Source organism: Podarcis tiliguerta (genome assembly GCF_965153285.1).
Source record: "Podarcis tiliguerta genome assembly, chromosome: 16".
Classification (NCBI taxonomy): Eukaryota; Metazoa; Chordata; class Lepidosauria; order Squamata; family Lacertidae; genus Podarcis; species Podarcis tiliguerta.
The window spans coordinates 14,294,469-14,316,379 of NC_139549.1; the positions used below are offsets into that span (position 1 = coordinate 14,294,469).

General features: G+C 49.7%; 1 protein-coding gene across 1 annotated transcript; it reads left to right on the plus strand.

Annotated features, from left to right (window-relative positions):
* The first annotated feature begins 546 nt into the window (after nt 1–546).
* SF3B2 (splicing factor 3b subunit 2) lies at nt 547–21,279 on the plus strand. Its single transcript, XM_083416971.1, has 21 exons — nt 547–755; nt 3,061–3,107; nt 3,434–3,511; nt 4,517–4,765; nt 5,590–5,698; nt 7,261–7,346; nt 8,718–8,823; nt 9,652–9,740; nt 10,917–11,135; nt 11,756–11,890; nt 12,218–12,298; nt 13,311–13,538; nt 14,576–14,725; nt 15,138–15,227; nt 16,285–16,392; nt 17,158–17,265; nt 17,411–17,553; nt 18,046–18,147; nt 18,445–18,544; nt 20,017–20,202; nt 21,032–21,279. Exons 1-21 carry the CDS (start codon nt 635–637, stop codon nt 21,101–21,103), a joined length of 2,607 nt encoding a protein of 868 aa, XP_083273097.1. The 5' UTR covers nt 547–634; the 3' UTR covers nt 21,104–21,279.
* The last annotated feature ends 632 nt before the right edge of the window (nt 21,280–21,911 follow it).

Genomic DNA, 21,911 nt, shown 5'->3' on the forward strand with positions numbered 1-21,911 from the left:
CTGCAATTTGGTCACCACTTTGTGCTTATTGATTTGCTTAACCTGCTTGTTTTTGTTATTTTGTATTTTACTTGATTTCACTGTCAGCTTCCTTGAGCACCACTTGACGGAAAAGGTGGGACACAAACTTAACAACAAACCGACAAACAGACCAACCGACAAATGTTCATCAGAGACTGCACCCCTGCAGCTAACTTTCATTGTGATCTCTTGGTGTTCCAAAGAGACACTGTCTCCTATTATTATTTTTACATGTTGATTGTTCCCTGTAAACGTTCTAATTATCAAAGGCTGTGCTTTGAGCGGGCCAGAAACATACATATAAAAGGCCGCAACTAGAGACATCGAAGCTCAGCTAAACTACATAGCCCAGAACCGAACGCGACTTAACCCTCCCGCTCCTGAGTAGAACGCGGCATCCCCGTCCTGTGATTGGCCGCTTCTCTATACTCGCCGCGGCATGCGCCCTCGCAAAGCTTCCTCATTGGGCACGTGCCGTTCTGTCGTAGCTGCCGCTGATTGGGCAGGAGCCGCCGCCGCCGGAGCGCGTACGGTGGCCGCGCGGTCTCAGCTGGGAGCTCTGCGTTGTGTGAGCTCGGCGGAGTTCGCGTGAGCGCGGCGGGGAAAAGGCAAGATGGCGTCCGAGGTGCATTCGGAGCCCCCCAAGGCAGGGGAGATGCCGTTGCCAGGATACGCGGCCTGGTCCCCCAACGAGCTGCAGGCCAAGCTGGCCGAGATCGGGGCTCCCACGCAGGGTGAGCGGGCCCTGCTTGTGGCGGGGCAGCGGGCGCTTACAGGCTGCCGGTGGGGGGGACAGGATCCTGCAGGCCTTTCCCGTGATCTGGAAGGACCCTCGTAGTGTGGAAGCAGCAGGAGGGAGCGGGGAAGGTGCAGTGGGCGGGCGAACGAGGGTAGGGGGGGGGACAGGGAGCACGGGCAGTTGCCTTATATTATTTCAGCTTTATCACATTTATTTACACCCCATCTTTCCTTCCGCCCCCAAGGAACTCTAGGCGGCGTACATGGTGTCTCTCCCCCCCATTTCATCCTTATAACAACCCTGTGAGGCAGGTTAGGCTGAGAGGCTGTGGCTGGTTCACGTAATTGGCGCAGTATTGAACTGCTCTGACCATCTGCAGTCGAGGATTTGAACCTGGAGTCTTCTGCATGCGAAGTGCTGAGCTGCACTCTTTCTAGGAAGAGGGGAGTCATGGGAGGGGGATGCGAAAGGGCTCTTAGGAGCTTTGGTGGCAGTGGTGGAATGCAGCTGAGTGTCAGATTTTTGCATTTAAAGCATGGTTTCTGCCATGGAGTTGTGGTTCATCTTTGTATGAGCCTCTGAATAAGAGTTCATGGATTGCACTTTTAAAGGGGGAAAACACTTTTTATGGGTTCAGTAATGTAGGTGAGGCCTGAGTTGTTATTTCCAAATTTCATTTGGCGTGATGATATTTACCTGTTCTGAAAATTCCTTTAATGTATCCATAGTGGGATTAGAGACTTTAGAGCTGGTTAGTTTGGCTTCCAAGATCAGTGAGTTATTATTGCAGGGGAGCAGAAATGTATCGGAACAGGAAGAGAGGGGGAATGTTGGAGAGAGGAAGAAGAATAAGGGATTTTAGTGGATGAGGTTGGGGAAATTGGGAGGGGTTATGAAGCTGGCAGTGAATCCTTGGGGCCAGAGAACAGCAGGAAGTTGGGTGTCTTTGGAGGGTGAATGGTGATTTGAAGCTTGGCTTCCCAGACCTTAGTCCTACACTTGAACCACTACACTATATGTACTTTGCTCCAGGCAATTGAGACATTCAATAACATAGTTTAACCAGGCAGAATAACTGGAGGAAGGGTTAGAGCAGGGCCAAGGAGAGTGGTAGTGACCTAGGGAGAATCACAAGGGCCAGATAGAGAGGCCTAGAGGGTCACATTAGGCCCATGGGTCTGAGTTCCTCAACCCTGCTTTGTGGGTTAGTTAGAGGAGGGAGGTTCAGGTTGTAGTTTTTACACTTGTAGCATATGTGAAATAGTGTTGACTTGGGCCCTCCACACCAAAATCCAGCTTTCCAGGGGCTGCAGGTGAAGAGAACAGTGTATTTGCCAAGTACCAGATTTTGGGGCATAATACAGCGGAGAGGTTGTATTCAGGCTTCATCTCTGTGTGCAGTTGTACCTTGGTTTTTGAACAGCTTAGTTCTCGAACATTTTGCCTCCTGAATGCCGCAAGCTCATAAGTGAATGTTCTAGTTTGCGAACTATTTTTGGAAGTTGAACATCCAATAGGTCTTCCGTGGCTTCCAATTGGCTGCAGGAGCTTCCTGTATAATGGTTTATGGTCCATGTAGCCCAGTGTTGTCTATTGAAATGGATGCCTGGGGTGCTTTTTTAGGGATTGAACCAGCAACCTTTTTCATGCAAAGCAAATACTCTAACCTGAGCTATGTGTTTGTTCTCTCAAACTCACTAAGTGTCTCTAGGGTAAACTACTAACACAGCTGTCATATCATGTTGATGCTGGCTGAACTTATAGAATCATAGAATTGTAGAGTTGGAAGGGACCCCATCTGGTCCAGCCCCCTGCAATGAACTTGCCAGACTTTATTTAATAATTACAGGCAGCATCCAGTTGATGTGCGACCACCAACGTGTGGGTCTTTTGGGTTCCAGAAGGTGGCAGGATGGGCTTATGCGCACAGGGGCCAGGAATGAAACTTGCATGCAAAATTGCTGCTGCCTATATTGACTTCATATATTTGGCCTTGAGATGTTAACTAAACAAACCCTATAATTAATAATGTCAACTCCCTGCTCTTGACCTGCAGAAAGAAGGGTATGTGTGAGAGTCTGGGGATTTTTCCCTATTGAAGGTGAATGGGAGATGATGAGGGAGTTGTTTTGTTGGTACAATAGGGTCAGGATATTGGGAATGGTTGGGGTGTGTGTGTTAGAGATGAGCTTGAGGAGAGTTGGTGCAGGACTGTTGGCCCTAAACTCCAATCCTGTCATCTTACCCCATGTGACATAGAATAACCCCAGAATGACCTCAACGTCTCTCTGTCATTCCAGGTGGCCGCGAGGAGCTGGTAGAACGCTTGCAGACTTACACACTTCAGGTGAGACCGTATTTCTTGTGGCTACAAATGTGACCATCCAGAGCACTTGAGGATAAGAATGCATTAAGCTGCCTTAAGGACTGGCTTGTACCCTCTCTCCAACATCCCCCAAACATTTAAAGTCGGCCAGGGGATGGGGCGGGCAGTCAGACTGAAGAAGGCCCTGCTGTTGTCTATGCCTGCTTCCCATGCCCTCTTCTTTCTCTCACAGAGCGGATGGGTGTCCTTTGTAACCTGCCTTGGGACCTTGTGGTGAGGGGCAGGCAATAAATTTTATGATGGTGTTGATGCTTGCCTCTACTACTGTTCCATCTCCTTCTTTACAGACTGGGATAGTGCTCAATAGGCCGGTTCTGCGAGGAGATGATGGAGATAAGCCAGGTTTGCCCCCCATGCCAGGCCAGGTGAGTAATATATCCAGGAAACCTCTTTGGCCACTGTTATGAGACTTCAGTGGCTTCAAGAGAGGCCATAAGCTCAGCGGCAGCCCAGGTGCTTTGAATGAAAAAGGTCTTGGGTTCACTCTCAGGTTCATCTCCAGTATGTTTGTTTAAAAAATGTCAGGTAGCAGGGCTGTGAAAGACTCAAGTTTAATAAGGCAACTGAATACTGGTTGTAGCAAACAGAAATGTATGAGCAGAAATTATACATCAAAATTAAAACTTAATTTATACAAATTATTATTATTATTCTTATTCTTATTCTTATTATTATTATTAAATTTGTATGCTACTATTCATCTGAAGATCACAGGGTGATTCACAACATAAAAATACAAAATGAGAACACAAAGTGCATAATAAAACAAAAACAAAGCAATAATCCTCCTCCCACAAACACTTTATTATATCCCAGACGCCCCCCCCCCTTCAGACCACCCTCTTCTGATTGCACTCCAGTTTGTTAGATTACCTCTTAAAATGTTGCATCCAAAACTATGGACATCTATAGGACTCTCTAGTCTAGATAATACATGTGGAGCCCTTTTCCTGCCAGATGTTGCTGAACTACAACTCCCATCAGCCCCACCAATGGTCAGGGATGATAAGAGTTGTAGTTTAGGAACATCTGGAGGGCCAGAGGGTTCCCCCCACCTGCTCTTGATGCAGCCTGACCAGTGCAGAATAGTGTGGAACCTGCCACAATGCTATGCTTGAGTTCATGTAGCCGTAAAATGTATTTGCTTTTTCAGCAGATACATCACCTTCCTGGCCCATGTCCAGCTTGAGAGCCACAAAGACATTCAGATCTTTTCATACATACTGCTTCCAGGTCTCACCCATCCCATATGTCTGGATCTTTAACTCCTCTTGTCATTCTCTTCATGGTTGTGTCACACAGGAATCCTTAAAAACCTGAGCCAACTGTGCTTCCAACGTCTCCCACAGCTGCCTTCTTCTCTCTTGCAGCATCCCGGGATGCCTCTGCCGCCCCCTCCCATGGGGATGCCGCCAATGCAGCCACCGCCGCCTCCTCCGCCCCCTGGCATGGGCCTCAACTTCCCCATGGCGGTGGGGCCGCCTCCTCCACCCCCTGGCCTGGGCCCACCTCTCCGTATGCAGGCGGTGGATCCCTCTGTGTTACCTGAGGAAGAACGGCTGAAGCTGGCTCAGCAGCAAGCAGCCATGTTGATCCAGCAGGAGGAGAGGGTCAAGCAGGTAACAGCTTGCTCTGTTCCTCTGTGTTTGTGTCTCGTAATGGAACAGCTCCCAGCGACATGAACTCTGCTGTGCTGCAGAACATGTTTGTAGCCTGTGTGTTTGTGTTTGTGAGAGAGGGAGCACAAGAGTGAGACCAGAGATGGGGAGCCTGTGGTCCTCCAGATGTCAGACTCCAGCTTCCATCAGCACCCGCCCTTGTGGTCAGTGGTCATGGATGTTGGGATCTGTAGTCCTACAACAGCTGGAGGGTCTATATTGTGAACTGAATGTTCCTACTCACCTCTCCCTTTAGATCAGTGGTTCTCAAAGGGTGTGGCAGGAGAGGATGGCAAGCGCAGTGGGAAGATTCAAGGACAATCAAAGAAACGTTTAAGTGTAGTATAGTACAATATCAAAATATTTTTAGTTATTTGCAGAATATGGACAGATATATTTTCAAAAGGAGAGCAAAAGCATTGGCTATTCTTCCACAGTTCTCCATGACATACTGTTGTGAACAGGGATTTTTCAACTCCAACAGATTTTGAAAGATCAGAAAAGAGAAAGGCCTTTTTGTGTTGGTAAAGAGATGAGAGTTTGCTTGTCTCAAATTAGACCTAATATAAATGAGGTAACATGGCAAAAGCAAGCTCACACCTCTGGTTGAGTTTGTATACATACTTATGGTAGATATGCAAGAGGCTAATTTATAACTATATTCTGTTTGAAATCATGGAGACATCAGTCGATGTAGGCATGCCTGAGCATGATGAATCAATTGTGTGATTTGTTATAAAAAGCTTCCTATGTTAGAATCTGTGTGGTTTCTCTTCCAGTCTCAGGCTGCTGTCCTTATGGAACAGGAGCGCCAGCAAGAGATGTCGAAGCTGGCCCCCTCTGTACCTCGGGCTGCTCCAGACTTGGGGCCAAGACCTCAGGGGCTCCCAAGAGGTAAGTCCCTTTGCATCAGAGAAGGAACTTTGGCCCGTTTATGCAAAGAGGGCAAGCAGCGTCAGGCAGTCTTGCCAGAATCATTCAGGGAGGAAGAGTGTCAGACCTCACTTACTCTGTGTCATTCACATACTCTTTGGCTAGGAATTCATTCCCACTTATTCTTATTTCAAGGAACAGCATATTACATGGTGTCGTGGGAGGGGAGCCCAGAATCCTTTTTGTTTATTTTTTAAAGAAGATAAGTATTTATGCCCACTTTAAAAAGAGGTGTATTGGCAAGGGTTATCCCTCTGAGTCTGTAGCCCTCTCAGTGAAAAGCAGGCCCCAAATTGCATTGCGCAGTAACTTGTTGAACTGAAGGAATGGCAAATCTTTGAAGTTGTTTGCTAAAAATGCCAGGCAGGGAATCTTGAGAGAATCAAAATGAAACCCTCCCCACAACCGCTCAAAATGTTAACTCTGGGGTTCTGTGCCAAGGGATGTTACACCCCCATCCCAGTTTTAGTGAAGAGCTGGATAAATTTATGGAAGGTGAGACTGTTGGCTTGGTTGTATGTGCAGAACTAAAATTGCACTTAGGAAAGCTGAGTTTGGGGGCTTGTATTAAAATTGAGCAAATATATCTGCATATTTTGGTACTTACTGTCATGGAATTCTACTCAATATTGACCCAGAGTAAATTTCAACATATAGTTAGCAGAGTAAAAACTTAAACACCTTGCAGGATTCCCAAAAAATATTCCAGAGGCAATTGATATTTCATCCAGCAGAGCTTTACTGCCACTGAAGGCAAATGAGCATAATGGTCACAAATCTAATACATTCAGGCATGGGCCTGTCCATAAGAAATCCAGTTGCAGCACACTTAAGTTAAACTTACAATAACTTATAATAAGCCTAAACCTTAACACTACATACAGAACACCACACCAGAAGGAAGAGAGATAGAAAGAGAAACCCAGGCTCCTTCTGGCCTTTTACGGTCAGCATGACCTTGACAGAAGAGATAAGAGAACCAGTTTAAACCACCTGTTCCTCTGAAGGAATAACCCAAACATCATGAAGCATCTTCTTGTTTCTTTCACACAGAAGCTTTCAGAAGCCTCTTGAATTAATTAGAATAGGAGAGATCTCTACACATCAGACCAATTTCTGCAAACTGGCACTTATAGAGTGGAGTTAAGAGCTAAAGAGGTTGCTCAGACACTACTCAGTGTTGCTCTCCCTCTTTGAAGCTCTTGAGAACCAAAGGGGCTAGAAACTTGCTTAAATCAGAGATTTCAGCCCCACAGGGAACCTGTGGCCTTCCGGATATTGTTGGACTACAACTCTTACCCTCCATGATGTTGGTAATGCTGACAGGGGCTGATGGGAGTTGGAGTCCAACAGCATCTGTGGGGCGACAGACCCCCCCCCCCCCGTCTTGGAAGGGGCGTGAAAGCTTTTCAAGTGATGTCAAAGTATGCAGGTTCTTCTGACATGTAGGGAGGTGGCACATTGACAGTGACTGTTGCTGCTTTGCTTTCCCGTTGGGAGTTCATTTGCCAATCTTTTCCTAGGGAACCCCCCTGTGGGCTCGCCCATTGGACCACCTGGTCCGAGACCCCGTGGCCCCCCACCTCCTCCTGGAGAGGACAGCCGTGAGGTAAGACTGGTTGTTGCAGATGTGGGGGGTGGTAGGCTTGGCAGGGTGGCAGGGAAACTGCTTTGGGGAACGGGAGAAATTGAGCGAGTTAAGATGAGCCTGCTTGATCAGGGCAGTGGCCTGTCTAGTCCGGCATCCTGACCTCCCAGCAGCCAGCCAGATGCCTGTGGGAAACCAGCAAGCAGGATCCAAGCACAAGAACCCTCTCCTCTCCTGTGGTTTCCAGCAGCTGGTATTCAGAAGCATAGCTGCCTCCAAATAATGGAGGACAGAGCGTAGCTTTTGTGACCAGTAGCCTTTGACAGCCCTCTCCTCCCTGAACTTGCCTAATCCTCTTTTAAAGCCGACCAGATGACACAACCTTGATGGCAGAAAGTGAGGAGGAATTAAAGAACCTTTTAATGAGGGTGAAAGAGGAGAGCGCAAAATATGGTCTGAAGCTCAACATAAAAAAAAAACTAAGATCATGGCCACTGGCCCCATCACCTGGCAAATAGAAGGGGAAGAAATGGAGGCAGTGAGAGATTTCTCTTTCTTGGTTCCATGATCACTGCAGATGGCAACAGCAGTCACGAAATTAAAAGATGCCTGCTTCTTGGGAGAAAAGTGATGACAAACCTAGACAGCATCTTAAAAAGCAGAGACATCACCTTGCCGACAAAGGTCTGTATAGTTAAAGCTATGGTTTTCCAGTAGTGATGTTTGGAAGTGAGAGCTGGACCATAAAGAAAGCTGATCGCCAAAGAATGGACGCTTTTGAATTATGGTGCTGGAGGAGACTCTTGAGAGTCTCATGGACTGCATGAAGATCAAACCTCTCCATTCTGAAGGAAATCAGCCCTGAGTGCTCACTGGAGGGACAGATTGTGAAGCTGAGGCTCCAGTACTTTGGCCATCTCATGAGAAGAGAAGACTCCCTGGAAAAGACCCTGATGTTGGGAAAGATGGAGGGCACAAGGAGAAGGGAACGACAGAGGACGAGATGGTTGGACAGTGTTCTTGAAGCTACAAACATGAGTCTGACCAAACTGCGGGAGGCAGTGGAAGACAGGAGTGCCTGGTGTGCTCTGGTCCGTGGGGTCACGAAGAGTCGGATACGACTAAACAACAACAAAGTTGGTGGCTATTTTGTGGGAGGTTGTGAGTTAGGGAATAGGCATTCTTTCCCTAGGTTGGCCAGATGGGAGAGAGGTTCAGATAGAGGCAGTCAGATATGGGCGGTGCTGGGAGTGTGCTGTCTGATGTTGCCTGTGTTCTTGAGAGACGCAGCTTGAATGAAAACAAACTCAGGATTAGACAAAAGCTGAAATATCTGCATTTGGAAGCAGAATGAGGCCACTTTTGTCGAAGAAACTTTGTTTCGCCTTCCAGGTTGATGAGTCCGGCGTGGGTCCCAAAATCCCTCAAGCCCTGGAGAAGATCCTCCAGCTGAAGGAGATTCGCCAGGAGGAGCTCACGGCTGTGCCGAGCGCCACAGGTACTGGGTCGCCTGAGGCAAAGGTTAAAGTTGAAATTGAGACACGTAGTCAGGGCTGTGGAACCTTTTTCAGCCCAAGGGTTGCATTCTCTCCTGGGTAACCTTCTGGGGGGCGCCATGTGCCAGTGGTGGGCAGAGGCAAAAAGGGGCAGAACAACTAATGTGAATTTTAGCTTCCTGCAGTAGACTGGTTTCTGCAAGCACTCACAAATCCTGCTCTATGATCCTCCATTTAGGCAAATGTGAAGCATTATCAGAGTTGAAAGACACATTCCAGCCAGGCAGAAACACTCAAGGAGGGTGTGGAGCAAAGCCAGTTGTGGGTGTGGCCCGTGGAGATCCCCAAGGGCCTGGAAGAGAGGCCTGGAGGGCTGCAGTTAACCCCTAGTTCTGAGGTTCTCTAGCCCTGCTGTAGGTGAACTTGTGTGTGTTCCATGTGGTCACATGACCAATATGGGAGTTGAAATTTTAGTTCTAACCAGAGGTGTCAGGTTGCCCCAAGATTGAGGTGTCCCGAAGCACGTTCTGCGTGTGTGATGTCGCATCAACTGGAGGAGGCCAAGCGCTCTGTAGGAGCCGGCCACTGAACTTGTGACTCACACGCTCTGGGCCCTCTCAAGCTGGGTTCTGAGACCCACATCACATTCTGTGCCTTCTTTCTGCACTTTGCGGAATGGCAGTAAAGGCAGCCGAAGAGCAGATTGTGGCAGATCATGACTGACTGAGGGGTGGACTTGCCAGCATGCAAGCTTTCTGCAGAGATGATTAGGCCAGGCTTCCTGTATCTTCTTTGCTACTCATTCCCTCACACTTGTGCTTTTCCCGTAGATGATGACATGGAGACTGACCTGAGGGTGTTGGCTGGTATCTCCGCTTCAGATGCTGAAGACGATGCTTTGGCTCTGTCGAAGAAAGAGGTGAGGAGCCAGGAACTACGGAAGGGGTGGGGGGAACTGTTGGCCCTCCAGATGACATTGGGACTCCCAAGTCCAGTGGTTGAGGACAACAGTTTAGTCCAACAGCCTCTAGAGCAGGGGTCTTAAAACTCTGGGGGTCTTTGAATGGGGCACACACATGCACAATCCCCCCCAATGCAATATGTCATATGCAAACTTTTGTGTGTTTGTGTTCATGTGCATTTTTCTGGGGGGTGGGGGAGATCCATAGCTTTCATCAGATTCTCAAAGGAGTCGGTGACCCCCCAAAAGGCTAAAGAACCACTAATGTAGAGAGCCACAGATTCGCCACCTCTGAACTACTCCCGCTAGCTCTGGCTAAGACGACCAGTGGTCAGGCCAAGTTGGCCACCCCTGAACTTCAGCCAGTGGCAGCCTCTGTTTTCTGTAAGCTGTTGGTCCCTCTGCAAAGCTGTCCTGGCCTATTAAGACGGGCAGAAGCTTACCGATGGGCCGTGTGTTCAGGCAGCTGTATAAAAAGGGGGTGGGGGAAGGGGCTCAGTCAAGTGAGACTTTAGAGCATGTGCAGAGGATGTTTCCCCCCAGGTGGTAGAAAAAGCCGGTTGCTAAAAACTGGGCTGCCTTGGAGGCAGTGATGTTGCCCTATCAGAGGAAATGTGTCCTGTGTTGGCCCCGCATCTTTGGGATGTCCGCCCAAAGGGAAATTCATTTGACACCCTCCTTGTTGGCCTTCAGGAGAGCCTCACAAGACCTTTTTTATTCCATTATGGTGCTGTGTGTTGATCCCTGTTTTATCTGCTGCTGCTTTAATGCTTTCTTGAGTATTAATAATTTGTGATCTTACTTTTGTTTGACTTCTTCTAAATGGCCTCAGGAGGCTAATTGATCCAGAAAGTTAAAAAACAAAACATTAAAGTTGCTGCCAATAAAGTGTGGCAACACTTACTGTCTGGAGCTCCCTGCTTATTGATATTGGTGTTGTACCATTATAGACGCCTGCTAAAATCATTTTTGTTTAGACAAGCCTACCCAGACGTACAATTTTATTATGTATATTTGGGTTGTTTTAAGTCTAATTATTTTATTTGTGCTTTCTTACTAGTATCCTATTTTAAGCAGCTTATCAGTATGTAAGTCTTGTTAAATCTAAGTAAGTGCATTTGGTCTGCTTGACAGAAAAACCGCAAGCGACGAAACCGGAAGAAGAAGAAGAAACAGCAGCAGCAGCAGCAGCAGGGCACGTCCCCGAAAGAGAGCCCACCTTCCCAGGATGCCAAGGGGCGTGGGGAGGACTCTGGGGGCGATGGCCCAGTGGAAATTGAGTATGTCACGGAGGAGCCAGAGATCTATGACCCCAACTTCATTTTCTTCAAGAGGATCTTTGAGGCATTCAAGGTATGAGGAGGGCCTAGGATTTCCTGATCTTGTCCCCTGCATTTACAGTGGTACCTCGGCTTATGTATCCTTCCGGTTATGAAAACTTTGGAATGTGTAAGCGGCAAACCTGAAAGTATTGGGGGGGGGGGTTGCCGCATGCGCAGAAGCGCTCTACCGCCATGTGTGTGCGTGCAGAAGAGGTCTCTCCAGTTGCGAAAACCTCAGGATCCGGCCGGACCTCTGGAACGGATCCTGTCCACAGCCGGAGGTACCACTGTATATGGGATATGAATGTAACAAATTGAAATTACTTTTTTATGGGGAAGAACCTCAGATCGTTAGAAATGGCTGTCAAACAAGTGCATGTGAACTTTTGCTGAAAACGTATTAAATGTATTAAAGTCCCACCATCCCTAACCATTAATGGTGGGACTGATGGGAGTCAGGAGTGAGCATTATTGCTCCTCTAAAGGGCTTGATAAACATGGCAAGTTCTCCTTACCTTTCTATGGAAGGTGTTGGACCTAGTTTACTTTATAAAAAGAGAGAGACTCCACTGCTTCCCTGTGTGTGCGCTTAGTTCTAAGAAGGAGGAACGGGGAGTCCCTGGCTCACCTTTTGCTCTTCCCTTGCCGCAGCTGACCGATGATGTTAAAAAGGACAAGGAGAAGGAACCAGAGAAAGCAGACAAGGTGGCCAGTTCAGCTCTTCCCAAGAAGAAGGGCTTTGAGGAGGAGAGGAAAGACAGTGACGACAGCTCAGATGATGAGCAGGTGAGTGCATCTCAGGGGTGGGCAGGAATGCTCTCACTCCACCTTCGCGGGACCCTCGGTTCCTAAGAACTGCTTGCCAGACCCCCTTGATCTCCTAACACCGGAAGAGTGAAACCTCCAAGTTCAGAAGCAGTGTGCCTCCCGACTGTCAGGTTCCTGGGGTGGAATCCTTCCTTCCCGAAACTCCTCCTTCCTTTTGAGCTTTTGGGAGTCTGCAAGGCGGACAGTGTGGGTTGGGGGGGGTGCTGTGAAAGTCACAGTACTTGAAATAAAGTGCAAGTTAACAGTAAGAGGAAATGACGGCCTGCCCCTCCCTACTGTGTGCAGGAGAAGAAGCCAGAGGCTCCCAAACTGTCCAAGAAGAAGCTTCGGCGGATGAATCGCTTTACGGTGGCTGAGCTCAAACAGGTATGGTTGTTGGTGCATGTCTGTCTGGATGGTAACAGGGAGAGGGACACTGGTACAATTGATTCCCTCTTTAAAAGGATTTGGAAGTCTGCCTTTCCATCCCAGGAGGCTGTCCCCTCATTGGTTCTTCCACCTTCCTCCTGCCCGCCCCCCCCCCCCCCATTTCTCCCTACTGCTGATGCATTTGAGAGCTGGCCCAAAACAGAGGTGTAACTCTTCCGGGAGCTATGATGTGTGACACGTGAAGGGTTTCCTAACTGGTGATGTGAGGTGAGAACATTCTCCGGAGTATAGTCTCGAGAAAATTCTCTGCTAGAAAATTCTCTGGAGAATATTCTCCACAAACCGCAAATTCTAATGTAAGAATCAGTTTTACAACCCACATTTAAAGAACGCACTCATGTAGCGGACCTGAAGTTTTTTTAATATTCCTTTTGCTTTAAAAGCTACATTTCATACATACACAACATAATTAGAATTCAAAGTTGATGGTAAATATACGGTTAGTTGCAGGCTTAGTGATTAACGTGAGTCATTCACGTTGAATTTTCAGTTTCAAGTTTGGTGCAAAAAAACAAAGAATGAACTCACTGCATTGCCCCATTGAATAAAAGTATCTGTACAGTTTTTGGTTGCCATTTGAACAAGTTTACCCATGAATAAACATGTATATTGACTTCTTATATCATTTTCAATGCATTAAAATGAATATTCTCCTATTTTAAATGAAAAGTCTCTAATATTTTCATTAATCGAGAATATTCTTGAGAATATTCTGCAAAAGATTATTCTCGAGAATTTAACGTCACTACTCTTAACTGGCTGTGATTTGTGGATCTAGAGAGGCTGCTGTGGCTTAAGGTGCAGCCTTGCCTCTGCTGCAGGATTAATACCATGTGCTTATGTGGAGTTGGGAGTGAGAAGCGCCACTTGCATGGCGAGAAAGGAAGGGTTCGCTCTGATCCAAAGGGCAGGAAGAGTTGGCCCCATTTCAGCCCTGTCCTCCTTGCAGCTGGTGGCCCGTCCTGACGTGGTGGAGATGCACGATGTGACAGCCCAGGACCCCAAGCTGCTCGTCCACCTGAAGGCCACGCGCAACTCTGTCCCTGTCCCCCGGCACTGGTGCTTCAAACGCAAATATCTGCAAGGCAAGAGGGGCATCGAGAAGCCGCCCTTTGAGCTCCCCGAGTTCATCAAGCGCACGGGCATCCAGGAGATGAGAGAGGCTCTGCAGGAAAAGGTCAGTCTGTGTCCCCCTCCCCTCCCAAAAGGGGCAGGGCCCTGAAATTCACAGGAGTGTCAAGTGCTTGCTGTGGGGGGGGGAGGGGAGTTGCTTAGACTGCCCTTCGCTTTTGCACCATCTGCGTGTACACAAGACCAGCCCAACTGTTAGGCAGAGCGGGTAGCTGCCTCGGGCAAGGAGTTGCAGAACAGAGCTCTGGGCCACACATGAGCCGCTCTCCTGACCTAGCCAGCTTCCATCGGGGGCAGAGAGGAAGCCGTCCTGTTGCCCACCTGGTCTGCTTTTGCACAAGGAGCTGGGCAGGGGCCATTCTTTGACATTGGGCAGCAAAATGGGCAGGGGGACCCATGACCCCAGTACAGTGGTACCTTGGTTTAAGAACAGCTTAGTTTATGAACAGCTTGGATTAAGAACGCTGCAAACCTGGAAGTAGGTGTTTTGGTTTGTCAACTTTGCCTTGGAATAATGTTTCGCTTCCTGTTGAGTGTGTCCCATTTGTAAATTGAGTCCCTCTACTATGGGAAAGCAGCACACCTTGTTTTAAGAACGGACTTCCGGAACGGATGAAGTTCGTAAACCAAGGTACCACTGTACTCCCAACAGTGGGGAACTAGATCTGGCCAGTGAACTGGATCCTTGTCTGCCCCTTTTAGATGCCTCTGCCATCGGGCAGCAGCTGAGGGTTGTATCCAATGAAATTTTACTTAAAGCAGAGCCACTGAGATTAATCAACCTCCGTTGGTCATGTTGGTTGCTTTCAGTGAGTCTGTTTTGAATACGACAAACATTGGCTACCACCGTGAGATCCTCAGGAAGCTGAAGTCTACACATCCCTGGAATTGTGGCCTGCACACTTTGAACTTGGTGCTAACCAGATTTCCCAGCAGTTTCAGGGAGATGGTTAAACCTGGCACTACCCTGTAGCCTTTGAGCGACCTGTGACCCTTGGCCAAATTTCATACATCCTGGCAAAGACAGGTACATGTAGGCCTCCGTTTTGTAACCTACTTCTTTCCTGTTCTACCGCCTCCTAGGAGGAGCAGAAGACCATGAAGTCCAAGATGAGGGAGAAAGTTCGTCCCAAGATGGGCAAAATCGATATCGATTACCAGAAGCTGCACGACGCCTTCTTCAAGTGGCAGACCAAACCCAAGCTGACCATCCACGGCGACCTGTATTACGAGGTAGCAGAGGAGCCCTTGGTGGAGGCTGGCCCATGAGGGCGAATGGGACACTGCCCCTCCGACCTCTGCCAGCCCCCACCTGCCTGTCTCCTTAGTTAGAGCCAGCTCAGCGGGTGGTACCAGCTGTCAGCCTTGCCCTGCTCCTGCATCGCAGCGCTGCCCTGGTAGAACGCTGCAGGGGTGGAGGATAAGGACAAGACTTGAGTTGGTTTGCTCTATCTGCCATTGGCTCTGACACCACCCCCTCCCGGTTTCCCTGTTTTCCACCTCTCCAGCCCCGACAAACACCAGTCCCCCCTGGGGCGCCATGTTGTCTGGACAAGTCTTCCCTCTGGAAAGGGTTGGGTGGGAGGGAGGGAAGCCATTTGGAGGACCCAACCCCTTTCTGATTTCATCTTCTCTTCCCTGCCAGGGTAAGGAGTTTGAGACGCGGCTGAAGGAGAAGAAGCCTGGGGACCTGTCCGACGAGTTGCGCATTGCGCTGGGCATGCCCGTCGGGCCGGTGAGTGGCAGAAGGCTAAGCCCAGTGGCCCTCCCAGCCACCAGGGCTGACAGGAGGATGGGCTCTCGTGGAAGGCTGAATTGGAGGAAAGGTGTGCAGAATGCGGGCTGCCGGCTCACCAGGTTTCCGAGCCACCTACATCCTCCAGATCCCCATTTTAGCAAATTCAGGAGTGAAGCTATTTTCAGGAAGTGTAAGCTGGTTGCACCCAACTTTAAAACCCTAAACGGCCTTGGCCCAGTATACCTGAAGGAGCATCTCCACCCCCATCACTTAGCCCAGACACTGAGGTCCAGCTCCGAGGGTCTTTTGTTGGTTCCCTCACTGCGAGAAGGGAAGTTACAGGGAACCGGGAACAGGGCCTTCTCGGTAGTGTCACCTGCCCTGTGGAACACCCTCCCTTCAGATGTCAAGGAGATAAAGAACTATACAACTTTCAGAAGGCATCTGAAGGGAAGTTTTTAATGTTTGTTGCTTTGTTATGTTTTATATATTCTGTAAGCTACCCAGAGTGGCTGGGGAAACCCAGCCAGATGGGCGGGGTAAAATAATAATAATAATAATAATAATAATAATAATAATAATAATAATAATAATAATAATTAATAATAGTGCTATACCTGCTAGCATTAATAAATCCAGTAAGTTACTCATGCACATTAATTTCAGTGGGCCTCCTCTGAGTAGAACTATCAGAACTGAGTGTGTTATTTACTTCCTAACTGTTCAGACACCCCACCCCCGCAGGAGCTTATCTCCTGGTTTTGTTTCGTTGGCAGGTAATAAAATTTGGGGCAGCGTATTTGGGTAGGAGATTGTGGATTGTTTCCTTCCCAGAATAGGCCGATTGAAATTGATGAAGCCGGGGTCTTCTCTGAGTAGGACTAGCATTGAATGCAACCCCGTGGGAGGAGGGGGAGGGCTGTGAGAATGGAAAGCAGAGTGTGGCGCGTACAGCATGAGATAGCGGGGAAGGGGAGCTGGGGGATTGGGGTAATGCAAGCGGAGAGGCTTCTGTGACTGATGAATGTCTTTTTTCTTCCCCGCCGCCAACAAGAACGCACACAAAGTCCCTCCTCCCTGGCTGATTGCCATGCAGCGCTACGGTCCGCCCCCCTCCTATCCCAACCTGAAGATTCCGGGCTTGAATTCCCCGATCCCAGAGGTGAGCAGAGTCTTTCCCTTCATTGCCACCTTGGCTTTTTCTCACTTGCTAGAAAACAGGTGGCCAGTTGGCGACCTGTATTATTATTATTAGTGGCTCTAAATGGGGCACTGCCCCACCAACCTCAGCCAGCCCCTGCCTCCCTACAACCATTCCAAGGGGTGGCAGCTCAGTCTCGGTGTTGCCTTTGTAGAACTCAGCACGCAAGAGGAGAATGGGGGGTGAAACTGGAATGAGTTGGCTCCTCTGTCTTCCACCCTACCAGTCCCAGTGGGGATTACCCATCAGGGATTGGTGGGCAGGGCCTGTAGCAGGGGGAGCTGTGTCTCGTGCGTGCTGGAAGCTCCAGGCTCAATCCCTATTGGGATTTCCAGGCAGGGCTGGGAGAAGCCCCCTTTGAAATCACAGAGAGCTGCTGGTATGTCACTGTAGACCAGGCATAGGCAACCTCGGCCCTCCAGATGTTTTGGGACTGCAACTCCCATCATCCCTGACCACTGGTCCTGCTAGCTAAGGATGATGGGAGTTGTAGTCCAAAAACAGCTAGAAACCCTGGCCTAGTCCAACCCCCTCCAATGCAGCAATATGCAGCTCTCCCTTACGGGGATCAAACCTGCAACCTTGGCGTTATCAGTGCCATGCTCTAACCTACTGAGCTATCCAAGCTAGGGCTTGGAAGTCCCTCACACCACAAAGTAACACTGCACTCTCAGGAGCTGTCCACTGCTGAATGACTTGACTCCCCTTTGCCCCCTTTTTCTCCAGGGATGCTCATTCGGGTACCACGCTGGGGGCTGGGGCAAGCCTCCAGTGGATGAGACTGGGAAGCCCCTCTACGGAGATGTCTTTGGGACCAACGCAGCTGAATTCCAGGTAGGTATCGGAAGCCTCACTTGCTTGGCGGTCAGGGTTTCCGCCTCTGGGTTTGACCGCTTGTCCAGAGCCCTTGCTCTGTGTTGTGTTTGGATCTGCTGGCCTGGGAGGTGATGGGATCACGTTTTCTCTCCCTCACCATTAGACCAAGACAGAGGAGGAAGAGATCGACCGGACACCGTGGGGAGAACTGGAGCCCTCCGATGAAGAATCCTCTGAGGAGGAAGAAGACGAGGAGAGTGATGAAGAGAAACCAGATGAGACGGGTTTCATCACTCCAGCAGACAGGCAAGTAGCTGTGATTCTGGGTCCCTTCCGGCTCTACAGATCTCTGATTTTAAGTGCCTGACGCTCCCTCTTGCCATGCTTTCGCTGAGCAAGTATCAGTGTCTGCCATTGCTGGGCACCTGCCTGGCACCCACGATCCTGCCAAGAGGGTCCACTGCTCCCCCAACCAGCCCAGCGCCCCCTGGTTCTGTCGCTGGTGATGAGGAAGTGGCACAACATTCCCCCACTTACCTTGCATTTTTCTCTAAGCCACGCTGGTTGGGGTTATTGGGAGCTGTAGGCCAAGGCTTATGGAGGCCACCAGGGTTATTTATGGAAGGCTTACTTGGGTAGAGGCCAAGGGCAAGCAAATGGGCATTAGTAGAGGAGGAGCTGGGCCCGTCTTGCCCAGGACACACAGACACCCCTGCAGAGACAGAGTGGATCTCTGGGACTAGAGTTGTTTTGAGACCATCGCTTGGCCTTTGACCACCCCTCCTGATTTTTCTCCAGTGGTCTGATCACGCCTGGGGGCTTCTCCTCGGTCCCCGCTGGCATGGAGACGCCTGAACTCATTGAACTGCGTAAGAAGAAGATTGAGGAGGCCATGGATGGGTAAGTGTTGGCTTCTTCTTTCCTCAGCTGCGTCCCGGGGGTTGTTGGGTGCTTTGGGAGCAGGTGGGCATGGCTTGCTCAAATCATGGGTCAAACAGGGGAGCCTGGAAGGCCACGATTGGCCCACAAGCCAAAGGTTCCCCTCCCTTGTGGAAGAACTTGTTAGCACTGGTCCAGAGCTTTGTCTCTACCACGTGTGGTAAGATTCTTCCTGGCTAATCTGCGCCCATCCACCCTCTCTCTGCCCTTTCCCATGATGCTGAGTGTTTCTTCTCTCCCTCATGTTCTCCTCAATAGCAGCGAGACACCTCAGCTCTTCACCGTTCTGCCAGAGAAGAGGACTGCGACAGTTGGCGGGGCCATGATGGGCTCCACTCACATCTATGACATGGCGACGGTAAGAAGAGGCTGGCTTTAGTTCTGCCTTCTGCTGCAGGATGTTTGGGCTCAAATAGCTGAAGGAACACCTCCCATATTAACCACATGTGTTTTAAGAATGTAGGAAGGGCCTGGCAGCAGGATCTGGCCAAAGGCTCATCTAGTCCTCCGTCCTGTTCTTGCAGTAGCCAGCAAGATGCCTCTTACAAGCCTAAACACAGGACCTGAATGCAGCAACAGTCTCCCTCCATTGTGATTCCCAGTATCTGGAGGCACACTACCTCAAACATCAGAGCCTTCTGTGCATTCTCCCTGTAGGAGAGGAAGCCTCTGAATGTTCAAAAGAGTGCCTCCTCTGTGGTGGCCCCTCAACCCTGCAGTGCTCTCTTAGTTGAGGGACACCTGGAGCCAGCACTTTAGACTTCGTGGCACCAGGTTAAAAACTTTTTTAAAATTTGCCCAGGCATCTTGGGCTGCTGCATTCCCCCCCTCCTTATTTTTTTATTTTTGTTCCATCAATTTATGCTTTCAAATGCTGCCTTGTGGGTTTTCATTTTGTACGTACGCTGCCCTGAAACCCATTTTTGGAACAAGGTGCGCAGTGTGTGTGTTCTTAAAGCAAGCAAATTCAGTTTTAGGCATAGGTGAGCAGAGCAGGCTTGGAGGGGCAGCCACCTGGCTTCTGCTTCAGATATACTAGACTGGGGACGGAGAGAAGGAAAGTTAGCAACTGCCCTGGAGCAAAGTTCGACCACTGCGTCACTCTGCAGGGGCAAGAGAACAAAAATAATAATTAAAATTACTGCCCTGTAGGTCCTTACAGACATGTGTCACTTTAAGCTTAAAGAACCCTTGCTTCAAATGTTTTAATTCCTGTTCCCTCTTGCTTGAAAAGAGAGTTAAATCAAAGGAAGTGGGAGATCAGACCACCTCCTCAAGAATTGTTCGTAGGGACAACGTTGCATTGGTGGAGCCTGGTTCTCTGCGCGTAAGACACACACACTTACTTTCAGAGTAGACCCATTGACATGGGTGGCAACTTAGGTCCATTAATTTCAGCGGGTCTCCTGTGAAGCAGAAATTACTTGGATACCAGAGTCGCAGGTGGGAAAGTGGGACTTCAGTGAGAGAGATGTGTGGATGCACACACACAACATGGCGTGTGTGCGAAGAGAGACAAACGAGTGCTTGTCCATAAAGCATGTGTGAACAGGAGTTGGGCAGTTGCTCCTGAGTGATACCCTCAGTTGGGGAGTCCCCCGTGTTGGCTTGCCCGCCTTCCTGCAGATGGACTTACTCCAAAGCAAGGCTTTTGCAGGCAGCTCTCTTCTTCCGCAGCTGAGAGGTGGGCTGCCTGCAACACCCCTCTGTGTTTGCATGTGGTTTGGGAGGCGAGAGATAGTGACCCACCCACCCGCAAACACCTTACACCAGTATCCACTGTTGGCTGCCTCCTCCCTCCCTCCTCCCCTCCCCTGCGTTCGCTTGCAGGTGATGAGCCGCAAAGGTCCCGGCCCAGAGATCCAGGGCGTGGAGGTGGCCTTGGCCCCTGAGGAGCTGGAGCTGGACCCCATGGCCATGACGCAGAAGTACGAGGAGCACGTCCGGGAGCAGCAAGCCCAGGTGGAAAAGGAGGACTTCAGCGACATGGTGGCTGAGCATGCTGCCAAGCAGAAGGTGAGGGGACCTGTGGAATGGAGGGGACTTGCCAGCCTGGACAGTTGGCCAAGCCATGGAGAGCTCCCACAGGCCAGGCTCTTTGCCTGCCTCTCTCCAGCACCGTGTACTCTGGAACTGGCTCTGCAGGAGAGAAGGGCCTTTTCCGGCACCCACTGTCTGATCTTAAGCTGGAGATGCTGGGGTTTGACCCCAGGCCCTTCTGCATGCCAAGCAGGTTCTCCATTATCCCTCTCATGGGATGTCCTAGAACAGGGTTTCCCAAACTTGGGTCTCTAGCTTTTTTTGGACTACAGGTCCCATCACCCATGACCACTGGTGATGATGGGAGTTGTATTCCTGAAACAGCAGAAAACCCAAGTTTGGGAAACCCTGTCCTAGAATGACAAAATGCAGCTGCTGTGAGGGAGGTGAAAGGGCTGTGGGTGGCTTTGGGGAGAGGAATTCAAGCGGGGTTGAGGGATGGGACAGAGGCTGGGTTGCTGGCAGGGAGGTGGGGGCCAAGAGAGCCAGTCTACGTGTCAGGTGTTGTGGATGGAAGGGGGACAGCGAAAGCAGCAGGCCCCGTCAGAAACTTGTAGCAAGAAGCCGAGGAAAGGCAGAGGAGGGGGAAAGAGATTACAGGGCCCTAAGGGAAGAAGGGGGGGCGGGCGGGTGGAGTTCACACAGCAGTTTGGGAGAGGTGATGCAGTTGCATAGCGGGTGGGGAGGGGTGTGTGCAGGCATGCATATATGCCTTTTCACATTGGGGTTTTTTTGTGGGGGGTGGGGTGGAATCAAATTCTCCGGCATTATCAGCATGTTGTGACTGCCCTCTCTGCTCCTCCAGCAAAAGAAGCGGAAAGCACAGCCCCAGGACACCAGGGCAGGAGCCAAGAAGTACAAAGAATTCAAGTTCTAGCCCAGCTCCGAAATGTCTCAGCGGTTCCTGTTTGTCGTTCATTTTTAATTCCCTCCCTCCCTCCCTCCCGCTTCCATTTCTCCTTTGCACCCACTGGCTCTCGTGTTGTTCTCGTGTCTTCCGTCTGGATAAAGATGTGGAATATTTTGTAAATAAAGTCAGAGTTGCTCTCTGGAGGTCTTTGTTTACTTAGGTGGAGGAGGGTGGAATGATTTCTACTCTCCATGGCGATTTGGGCGTCTTCCTTTACAGGTCCCGTGGGTAGGAAAGTAAACTTCAGCATGAAATTTGCAGGGTGTGTATGTGTATGCTCCATGTCTGTGGTCCCCCGCCCCTCAGTGCTTTGAAACAGGAGGTCAGTTGATTTGCAAATTCATACCTCAGAAAAGACAATCCCTTGCCCCCAGTCCCCTGTTCCGGACTCAGCATTCAGGTGAGCCACACTGAGTCATTATCTCTCCGCCACTTTATTCCTTGCACTCAGTTACCCTGCCAGCTTTAAGCTGTCTCTTTCCAGGGTTGCCACCAACCTCCCCCCCCCCCGCCCCTCCACTCAGTTAAAGCATGGAAGGTGAAATGCATGCCCCTGCGAGACCTGACATCTTTCCGCAGAGCCTGCAAGACAGAGTTGTTCCACCAGGCCTTTGGTCAGGGCCCAGCCTGACTCCCTCCTCTGGCAACCTGCACAGAATTTTGCTTAACGGTTGCCGTTAATTTGATTTTAATTAATTTTATAATGGAATGTTTTTAGAATGTTTGATTGTTTGATTATTTAATTGTTGTTAGCCGCCCTGAGCCCAGCTTCGGC